The 11,084-nt window shown below is 46.0% G+C and overlaps 1 protein-coding gene and 1 non-coding gene across 3 annotated transcripts in view; one reads left to right on the top strand and one right to left on the bottom strand.

The window, feature by feature from the left end:
* Positions 1–168: 168 nt before the first annotated feature.
* Positions 169–11,084, bottom strand: part of ETHE1 (ETHE1 persulfide dioxygenase) — a 17,691-nt gene continuing 6,775 nt past the window's right edge. For both annotated transcript variants that reach the window (XM_045442116.1, XM_045442117.1), the window contains 4 exons: positions 2,998–3,127; positions 1,041–1,130; positions 522–638; positions 169–356 (listed from right to left, as the gene is read on the bottom strand). In XM_045442116.1, the coding sequence (XP_045298072.1) occupies positions 304–356; positions 522–638; positions 1,041–1,130; positions 2,998–3,127 (390 nt within the window). In that variant the 3' untranslated portion in view covers positions 169–303. The remainder of the gene's footprint in view (positions 357–521; positions 639–1,040; positions 1,131–2,997; positions 3,128–11,084) is intronic.
* LOC123579525 lies at positions 2,108–2,217 on the top strand. The gene has a single exon (XR_006702826.1). It is a non-coding gene; the product is annotated as a U6 spliceosomal RNA (small nuclear RNA).

Genomic DNA, 11,084 nt, shown 5'->3' with positions numbered 1-11,084 from the left:
GATCTTGTGAGTTGGAAAATCTCCTCCTTCCAGGCACCCTGGATCTTCAGTGACCTTGCTCACCCCCTTGGCCTCTCTAGACCAGACACCTCAGCCCAGAAAACCAACTGGTTCCCCCAGAAAATGGAAAGACATAAGATTCAGAGCAACAACAAAACAAAACAAAAAGAAATTTTTTAAATTTTATTTAAGAAGCTCAAGGGCTGGTGAGGGAGGGGAAGAAGAGAGGCTTCGGTGATGGTGCCCCTCTCTGTACCCCACCTAGTGCGTTCTTAACGGATATGAGCACCTGACCACGCCAGGTCAGGAAGGGGGAGTCTGGATCCCACAGCGCATATTAGCTGGAACAGCAATGTCTGAAAGGAAGAAACCAAGGTTAAAACAAAGGGCTCCAGCAGACCCCCTCATGCCCCACTGGGGACCCAGAAATCCTAGGAGCCCCTCTTCTTTGGGAAACTAGAGTTCTGGTCCTGAGCCCCACCCTCCCTCAGACCCAGCAGTCCCGGCCCCCAAATGCTCACCTATCTGCTGAGGCTTGGGCAAGTTCAGGTTGTCCATGACCTTGACGAATTCCTCACAGCTGAGAGTGAGCCGAGGGTTCAAAGTCCTCTCCTCCTCCACAGTGGACACTGTGAGCCCTAGTGGCCAAGGGAGGGGAAGAATGTCAACCTGGCAAGTGCCTGGGGCTTCCTAGGACTACACTTCCCAGGAGGCTTAGGGCGCATCTCGGGCCTGGGACTAATAGGCTCTTCCCAGAATGTTCCTGAGATCGCTGGCTCTCCTCAAAGGGCACTATGGGAAATGTAGTTTCCCACCTTCCCTAAGCTCTAGAAGGAAGTCCCAGGAAAACTCTTGCCCTCCGGAATTCTAGTTGTAGTTTCTCCATCCACACTCGGCACACCTAAGCACTTAATCTTTTTTTGGCCAGAGAAATTTCTAGGAATTGTAGTCTCCATGCCCCACAAGGACTACAGCAGTTTGGTACGCCCTCTCAAATGGAAAGTTCTAGAAGTCCCATACCTCCCCCAGGAAGCCCTCACCATGGTAATCATGAGCAGGGTAGACCAGACAGTCTCCTGGAAGCGTGAAGATCTTTTCATGGACTGAGTGGTACAAGGTCTTAGCACAGCCTGGGGAGGGAAAGTTCAGAGGAGTGAATCAACAGGACAGGAGCCCTCTAATCCCTTCCTTCAAGAAAAGGGTGGGAGGATAAAATCACATAGCTAAACTGCCCCCCTCATTTCCTGCCAGTACCCCCCTGCCTAGGCACAGAAAGAGAGGAAAGGGCATTCTAGACAGATGGAACAGCATAGGCAAAGAATTGAGGAATGGTGAGAAATTCGCCATGGTGGTAAATAAGGTTGGGATGAGATCCTGAAGCACCAGGGAGTTGTGCCCTCAGCCTGGGGATTCCAAGAAAAGCTTCAGGGCAGGGAGGCTGGACTAGAAGGTAAGAAACTGAAGACATGAGGCCAAAGAGAATGGTTCCAACAACAACCTCTGAGTCCTCAATTGGGGCGGGGGCAAACCTCTCTAGACCATCATTCCCGCCATTCATGTCAGCCCAATCCTTCAATTTCGTAACTGTGCCGGGAGTGGATAAATGGGAGATGAGGCACCTCGGAAAGAGACAGACAGACAGACAGACACAGACGGAGACATAAGGAGAGGAAGAGGAAGCAGGAGGCAGCCTGGGGCTCTGGTTACACACTTCCAGCTCATGGTTGTCCTATCTTTCCTCTGTCTTTATCAGGGCAGCTAAATCCTCCCAATCTAGTGTCAGCCCCGTATTGTATTCGCACACGCGCGCACTCGCACACGCTCAAGGGCAGGCACACCCAGAGATTCTGAAACTAAACTCCCTTCCCACAGTGAAACTCCTGAATCTAACTGCCCCCCTAGCAGCCGAACTCCTGAATCAAACTCACACCCCTCCCCGCTGTGACACCTCCAGCAGCCAAAGTCCTTATGGAGTTTAAAAATATGTCCACAGGGGCGCCTGGCTGGCTCAGTCGGTAGAGCATGTGACTCTTGAGCTTGGGGTTGTGGGTTCAGGTCCCACGTTGGATGTAGAGATTACTTAAAAAAAATAAATAAATAAAAAAGGGCTCCCTTGGGCGGTGCATACACTACAATTGGAATGATACAGAAAAGGTTAGCGTGGCCCCTATGCTAGGGTGACATACAAATTCCGTGAAGCATAAATACTAAAATATTATTAAAGTAAATAATAAATATATGTCCACAAACTCACTGACACTTTTCTGTTCAAAATGTGATCCTTCCCCTCGCCTTGACTTAGTGGTCTCCACTAAGGGACTTGCAACGAATAAACAGGATATTGCAGAAATGACAGAGGTAAACTTCTGAGACTAGGTCATTAAGAAAAAGTTAGGGCTTCGGACTGCTTGCCCGTTGCATCTCTCTGATCATGCCCTCTGGAGGAACCCCGCTGCCAGGTCATGAAGACAAAGTACCCCCATGGAGAGGTCACATGGTGAGAAACTGAGGCCTCCTGCCAACAGTGGGAGCCAGCTTGCCAGCCATGTGAGTGAGGCGCCTTTGGAAGCGGACCCCTCCAGCCCCAGTCACGCCTTCAGATGACTGCAGCCCAGGCCCTAGCTTGACTGTGCCCTCCATGAAAGATGCTGAGCCGGAACCACCCAGCTAAGCTACTCCCAGAGTCCTGAGTCTCAGAAGTTATGCGAGATAATGTTAATCATTGTTTTAAGTCATTACACTCTGGGGTCATTTGTTTCACAGCGATAGATAACTAACGCCCCCCCTTGAATCTAACTGTCCCTCAATACAGTAAACCACTGCATCTGCCCCTCAAGGGCCATGACTCTAACTCTCCCCGACTCCAGCATCTAAACTTTTTGAATCTAATCCTGACCCCCTAAAACCCCCATTCATTCATTCTTACAACAGGTACTTAAAACTCTGGCCCACGCATAACCATCCTACGATCTCAGGCTGGAGAAGGGGGCCTGTGACCTTGCTGGAAGTCCGTCCGCCCACACCCTCGGATGAGCAGGGCATCTCCAGTGAAGGCCATGCTGTGGTCATTCAGGACGAAGGTGACACAGCCTGGTGTGTGGCCGGGGCTGGCCCGGGTCTCCAAGGCCTGGTGGGGAAGGAGAGTACAGACAGTTATCAATAAGCCAAGGACTCTGGTCTGATGGCAAAACTGACCCCAGAAGCACCCATCCCACCTCAGGATCACATCTAGCTAGCATAGTTTTTTGCAAAAAGATTAGGTGTGCCTGGGTGGCTCAGTCAGTTAAGCGCCTGACTCTTGATTTCAGCTCAGGTCATGATCTTGCCGTTCATGGGATCGAGCCAGGCATCGTCTGCCTCTGCACTGACAGCATGGAGCCTGTTGGGTATTCTCTCTCTCCCTCTGTCTCTGCCCCTCCCCCACGCACATGCTCGCTCGCTCTCTCTCGCTCTCTCTCTCAAAATAAATAAATACACATTTAAAAAATTAAATAATAAAATTATGTTATTGAAATGAAATTAAAGATGCTATACACAAATATTTAATGACATGAAAATATGTTAAATATCCGGTAAGTGCTAAAAGCAGATTAAAAAAAAAAAAAAAAACTTGTACAGTGTCATCTTTTAAAAAAAAATTATTCATTCCCTCAAAATATATTTTTTTCTTTAGGCTTTTCCTACATTAACAATTTTTAAACAGAAAACATGTCATTTTATAATTAAAAATAAAACACAAAATTCAGGATAAACTAAAGATGTAAACATTAAAAGAACCATAAGAATTCTAGAGAGAGAAAAAAGAATTCTAGAGGAAAATATATAAGGATATTATGAGTATATAAGAATATATATAAAATCATATAAAGATATATATAATCTTTTTTTTCAAACATGACTTTTTTTTAACGTTTATTTATTATTGAGAAACAGACAGAGACAGAATATGAGCGGGGAGGGGCAGAGAGAGGGGGAGACACAGAATGAGAAGCAGGCTCCAGACTCTGAGCTGTCAGCAGAGAGCCCGACGCAGGGCTGGAACTCACGAACTGTGAGATCATGACCTGACCTGAAGTCAGACGCTCAACCGACTGAGCCAGCCAGGCGCCCCAAAGATATATATAATCTTTTTTTTTAATTTTTTTTCAACGTTTTTATTTATTTTTTTGGGGACAGAGAGAGACAGAGCATGAACGGGGGAGGGGCAGAGAGAGAGGGAGACACAGAATCGGAAACAGGCTCCAGGCTCTGAGCCATCAGCCCAGAGCCGGACGCGGGGCTCGAACTCACGGACCGCGAGATCGTGACCTGGCTGAAGTCGGACGCTTAACCGACTGCGCCACCCAGGCGCCCCAAGATATATATAATCTTATAAATACATAAGGAGATTATACACACACACACACACACATAAGGAAAAACAGTGACAAGGATGACCACATAGTTTAACTTCATCATAGAAAAGAACAAAATAAGAGTTAAAAGACAAAAAACTCAGACAATAGTCGCAGCATGTATAAGAAAGTATTATAAAGTGTGAATAGCCATCATATATAAACAGCTCCTAAGCATCAATAAAAACTCCCAAAAGAAAAATGCACAAAAGAAAAAAAAAAAGAGGCAATTATGGAAGAGGAAACAAATAGTAAAAAACCATCTGAAACAATATTTGATCTCCCTTTTTTGGGAGAAAAGGAGGGAGATTTATTTTTTTTAATTTTTTTTAACGTTTATTTATTTTTGAGACAGAGAGAGACAGAGCATGAACAGGGGAGGGGCAGAGAGAGAGGGAGACATAGAATCTGAAACAGGCTCCAGGCTCTGAGCTGTCAGCACAGAGCCCGACGCGGGGCTCGAACTCACGGACCGTAAGATCATGACCTGAACCGAAGTCAGACGCTTAACCGACCAAGCCATCCAGGTGCCCCAAGGAGGGAGATTTAAATGTTAAAAACCCTCATTTTTCACGTACCAGATTGGCAACTGTTAGGGTATTGCTCAGGGTGTTTGAGGCAAGCCCTTTTGTTTCCTGGGACGAGGGTATGACTCCATGTAGCCATTTCAGAGGGCAAGTTTGTAGTGTTTACCAGCATCTCAAATGTACACTCTTTCTGACCCCTCAAAGTTACTGCTAAGACGCTGCTGTTAAGAACTTCCGACACATGTGCAAAAAACGCCCTTTCAGGAAAATCCTCATTATCTAAATTCCCACACTCAGTTCAGGGAAGCAACTGTCAGAAGACAATTGTTACCCTAATGATCTAACAACCACTTAGAAGATTAGTTCCCGCTCACATAGCACCCCTCCCACCAATTAGCATCCTGGTCCAGGTCAGTCTAATCAGCATATTATAGAAGGGCACCATGTGCAGACCCTGTGTCCACACCCAGCACCCATTCTGCCCTTCCCCACTCACAGGTCTCCAGTTTGGCTCGGGGCATCCGTGTGCCCAGCCAAGCACTTCCTTAGCCTCCATGGTAGCTTGGGTGGCTTCTGACACGGTTCTCTGGCCACCAAGATCTCCGTAAATGTCTGAGAATGTCTGAGAAAGCTTTTCCCTTCCTGATACAAGAGTTTGGCACCTCTCCTTCCCACTTCATCTGGTTCTGGACAAAGGTGTGATGGCTGCAGCTGCAGCAACCACCTTGCAACCATGAAAAAGAATCCCCAAAATGATAGCGCTGCTTAATTGGACCATGACTGCCTTCTTCCAGACTCTATTACAGGAGAACATTGAACACGCAATTATTTAAGCCACTGTATGGTTTTTTAAGTCATGTATTGGTTTTTCAGCCAAACACCTTCCTAGCTCATATAGAATAGGATAGAGGTGCAATGCCAAACAAATGCAAAGCAAAATCACAGACCTTGCAAAAGCTTATGGGAAAAATCGCAGGCATCCTGCACCAAATTAACACCTTTTGATGGCAGCAAAGGGATGATCTTTCACTTTTTATTTGGTCTGTTTCTGTACTTTCTGGATTTTTCTTTCTCAGGAGCCTTTATTTCATTTTATTTTGATTTAAATCCAAGTTAGTTAACATATAGTGTGACAGTGGTTTCAGGAATAGAATTTACTGATTTATCACTTACATAGAACACCCAGTGCTCATCCCAACAAGTGTCCTCCTTAATGCCTCTTGCCCATTTAGCCCACCGCGCACCCAACACCCCGCCAGCAACCCTCAGTTTGTTCTCTGTGTTTAAGGGTCTCTTATCACCTGTCTCCCTCTCTGTTTTTATCTAATTTTTCCTTCCCTTCCTTTGTGTTCATCTGTTTTGTGTCTTAAAGTCCTCAAATAAGTGAAGTCATATGATTTTTGTCTTTCTCTGACTAATTTTACTTAGCATAATACCCTCCAGTTCTATCAGTGTTGCAAATGGCAAGATTTCCTTCTTTTTGATTGCTGAGTAATACTCCATTGTATATATAGACCACATCTTCTTTATCCATTCATCCATCGATGGACATTTGGGCTCTTTCCATACTTTGGCTACTGTCGATAGTGCTGCTATAAACATGGGGGTGCATGTGTCCCTTTGAAACAGCATCCCTGTATCCCGCAGATAAATGCCTAGTAGTGCAATTGCTGGGTCGTAGGGTAGTTCCATTTTTAGTTTTTTGAGGAACCTCCATACTGTTTTCCAGAGTGGCTGCACCAGCTTGCATTCCCACCACCAGTGCAAAAGTGTTCCCCTTTCTCCACATCCTCGCCAACATCTGTTGTTGCCTGAGTTGTTCATGTTAGCCATTCTGACAGGTGTAAGGAGGTATCTCATTGTGGTTTTGATTTGTATTTCCCTGATGATGAGTGACGTGGAGCATCTTCTCATGTGGCGTTTGGCCAGCTGGATGTCTTCTTTGGAGAAGTGTCTATTCATCTCTTTTGCCCATTTCTTCACCGATTATGTGTTTTTTGGGTATTGAGTTTGATAAGTTCTTTATAGATTTTGGATACTAACCCTGTATCTCTGAATTTTTTTTTAAAACAAAAGACATGGGTGTCTTTTAAACTAAATATTGTGATGGATGATCAGGAGTAGTGTTCAAAGTAGTTAATCACAGTTGTAGCAATGGGTATTGACCAATCAGAAGGACATCAGCCATGAACAACCAGTACAGTTAGAAAGTATCTATATGGTCTATATGGTATGGTAAAAGTATATATATGGTATATGTAATTGTGTATGTGTATAAATTGGACAAAATTTTAATATCAATTGAGTAAAATCCTGCTTGCCAAGTAGATCAAGATTCCTTAGGCCCTTGGTGATGGAATCTGTGTGGCAAGTGGCTTGGCTAGTGAGCAGTATCCCGGGCCATTCCCTTCTCTGGAATATCTAGAATCCGTCCTCCACCACCATGTATCTCCCACCGTCCCACCCATCTTGGGCCTCATCCTCTCCTGCTTGGAACAACCACCAGCATCCTCCCTGGCCCGCCAGCCTCCATCCATCTCCCGCATGACCCTGAAGGGGGTTTCTATTGCCCAGATTCAAACCTGCTCCTCTCTGCTCAAGACTCTTCCTTGGCTCCCACCGTCCCCAGGGCAGGGTTCTGGGTCCTCGGCCTAACTTTTGAAATGCCCCTGTTCTGGTGCCTGTCCGCCTTCACAGCCCAATGTCCTATAACATCCTCCATTTCTCAACACGCCCAGCTACTCTGAAACCCAGGGTCACTTCCAGAAAGCACCAGGTTTTTCCACACCTCTTGCCCATGCAATTCTCTCTGCTAGGTACACCCTTCCCTCTTCACCCATTAGTCAGATCGACTCATTTCCAAGAGCCCTGACACTGACCGACCCCTTCTCCTGTGCCGGGCTCTCTTCTAAGTGTTCAACTCGACTCAACTCATTCAGTCCACACACACCCTTATGAGGTAGGTACCATTCCTGTGCCCATTCTGCAGATGAGGAAACTGAGGCACAGGATGAGAATAAGAACGTGCCAACTATAACCATATACTAGGATATGAACGAATCTCACAGATAAGACAAAAGCAAATAAAATGCACTAGACACAGAAGAGCAGAAAGGTGTGGAATGGAATAGGATGGATGGGGCAAGGAGGGGGATAGGATAAAGTGAGAAATCTCAGGGTGCCCACGACACAGTACAGGGAAGTGGTATTTCATGAAGTGGAGGTTTCATTGACGAATCCAGAAGGAAAACATCCCATCTCATGGCGAAGGTGCATGGACCAGTGGTCAAGAACAGTTTCCGGAGCCAGGTGACATGGGTTCTAAATTTGGCTCAGCTATTACTAGCTGTGTGTCCTTGCACAGGTCCCTTCACCTCTCTGGGCTTCTCTACTCATTTGTAAAATGGGGATAATAATTGTCCCCACCCCATAGGGCTATTACAAGGATCAAATTATTTTGTATCTGTAAAGCACTTAGAAAAATGCCCAGCACACAATAATCGCTGTATAATAAAAATAACATAATAATGATGTTTTAAAGTTTATAAAAACACACTGGAACCACAAGGCCTCCTGGGTTCAAATCCCCGCTTGGCCACTTTCTCAGTGTAATTTTGGGGCAAGTCACTTCCCCTCTTTAAAAGGGGGAAAATAGGGGCGCCTGGGTGGCTCAGTCCGTTGAGCGTCTGACTTCAGCTCAGGTCACGATCTCACGATCCGTGAGTTTTGAGCCCCGCGTTGGGCTCTGGGCTGATGGCTCAGAGCCTGGAGCCTGCTTCCGATTCTGTGTCTCCCTCTCTCTCTGCTCTTCCCCCATTCATGCTCTGTCTCTGTCTCAAAAATAAATAAACGTTAAAAAAAAAAATTTTTTTTAAATAAAAAGAGGAAAATATTTCCTTCTCTGTAAAATGGGGAAAATATTTCTGATCTCACTACGTGGTTATGAAGGTTGAGATCTGTTTGTCAGAGAAGAAACAGCAAAGGCCCAAGGGCCAGATTCATCCATAGAAGTGTTTTGTTCGGACTGCTCAGGAGTTATGAGAAGTCTGCATTTTTAGTCTATCCTTAAGGAGTAGAAGATTTCGGGGGTGTCTACTGGCCCAGTTAGTTGAGCATCCCACTCTTGATTTCGGCTCAGGTCATGATCTCAAGGTCATGAGACAGAGCCCTGCATTGGGCTCTGTCGAGCTCCACGCTGACAGCATGGAACCTGCTTAACATTCTCTCTTGGGGCGCCTGGGTGGCTCAGCGGGTTAAGCATCAACTTTGGCTCAAGTCATGATCTCATGGGTGGTGAGTTCAAGCCCCATGTCTGTGCTGACAGCTCGGAGCCCGGGGCCTGCTTCGGATTCTGTGTCTCCCTCTCTCTCTGCCCCTCCCCAGCTCACACACACGTGCGCGCTCTCTCTCTCTTAAAAAAAAGAAAGTGGAAGATTTCTGAAGAACGTATATTTGCAGCTTCTATTAAAAAAAAAGAGAGAGAAGGCTTGGCGGTAGACAGACTACATTCCTAAACATGCATAATCAACTCGAATTGTGCAGTGGGTGTCCCGCCTCATACACAGAACACACACCCTAACATTTGCCACAGGCCCCACCACTCCCTGCTGCCTGCAGCAATGTTTGATTATGAAAATCCTTCCAGACAAAAGCTGAGGAAATGCACTTACAGACCTCAGCACAGTGTGTGGCAAGAAGCAAACCCACAATGCTTGTTAACTATTGTTAAATTCTCATTATTACCACTAACCGATATCAAAATATATACCATCTATTCTAGTTGCCAGCAAAGAAGAAGTTGAATGACACCACGAGCAAACAACCGGACACACCCAGCATGTGGAACGTTCTACAAGACAACAGGCCGGAAACTTCAGAAGTCAATGTCATGGTGCAGAACGGGTATGAAACTATTGTAGAATTATTTGTTGTAGCTTTAAAAAAAACGTTTATTTATTTAGAGAGAGAGTGAGAGGGGAAGGGGCAGAGAGAGGGAGAAAGACCAAGCGGGCCCCACGCTCATCACAGAGCCCAACATAGGACTTAATCCCACAACCATGAGATCATGACCTGGGCAGAACTCAAGAGTCGGCGCTTAACCAACCGAGCCACCCAGGTAGCCGTAAAGTGTCTAGATTTACATGAACCTCGCTGGGTCCTGGTTCCTAAAAACAGCCTTAAAAATGATTCCTGGGCACCTGGAGAAATTTGAACATGGCCTCGATTTAAGAATGATTTCAGGGGGCGCCTGGGTGGCGCAGTCGGTTAAGCGCCCAACTTCAGCCAGGTCACGATCTCGCGGTCCGTGAGTTCGAGCCCCGCGTCGGGCTCTGGGCTGATGGCTCAGAGCCTGGAGCCTGTTTCCAATTCTGTGTCTCCCTCTCTCTCTGCCCTTCCCCCGTTCATGCTGTGTCTCTCTCTGTCCCAAAAATAAATAAACGTTGAAAAAAAAAATTAAAAAAAAAAAGAATGATTTCAGAATTATTGTATATTTTCTGTGACAAAGATTTTGTAAAAGAATTGTTCTCAAAGTGTGGTCAAGGGAACCTTGAGGGTCTGCGAGGTGAACTATTTTCACAACAGTAGGAAGACTTCTTCCACCCTTCTTACTGCCATTCTCCCATCAGAGTTCGGTGGTGTTTTCCAGAAGCTCCGTGGCTGGTGATGACGTCACTGCTCTGACGGCTGATGGGAGTACTTGGATATTCTTGTGTTTAAAAAAAAAGTCTCAGTTTTAACTTCTAATGCAGTAAATTTTGTTGGATCTCTGAATAGGTATGTTTTATTTAGTTTTTATTCAGGGGCGCCATTCAGACCCTCTGCCTCCCTCTCTCAAAAAAAAAAAAAAAGTTAATTAAAAAAAAAAAGTTGTGGGGGTAAGCACCTAATATCTTGACCTCACGCAGGTCACCTGTTCTTGAAACTGGATAATCTCAGCGGCAGAATATTCTGCAGGGATTGCATAGGCCTGCCTAACCGCACATTCTTTCACATTCACGGTGAATGCACGTGAATTTCACATCCACGGTGCTGCAAATACGTGACACCTTTCAGCAGGTGCTCCTTCCCCGGCTTCCCGCTGCAGGGGTAGCTTCTCAAACTGGGTCCCATCCGCTGAACCAACAGGAAAGGGACCCGCCCCGCAAGCTCACTCGCCTCGCAG

Source organism: Leopardus geoffroyi, chromosome E2 (assembly GCF_018350155.1).
Source record: "Leopardus geoffroyi isolate Oge1 chromosome E2, O.geoffroyi_Oge1_pat1.0, whole genome shotgun sequence".
In the NCBI taxonomy this organism is placed as follows: domain Eukaryota; kingdom Metazoa; phylum Chordata; class Mammalia; order Carnivora; family Felidae; genus Leopardus; species Leopardus geoffroyi.
This window is presented reverse-complemented; position numbering and strand designations above follow the sequence as displayed.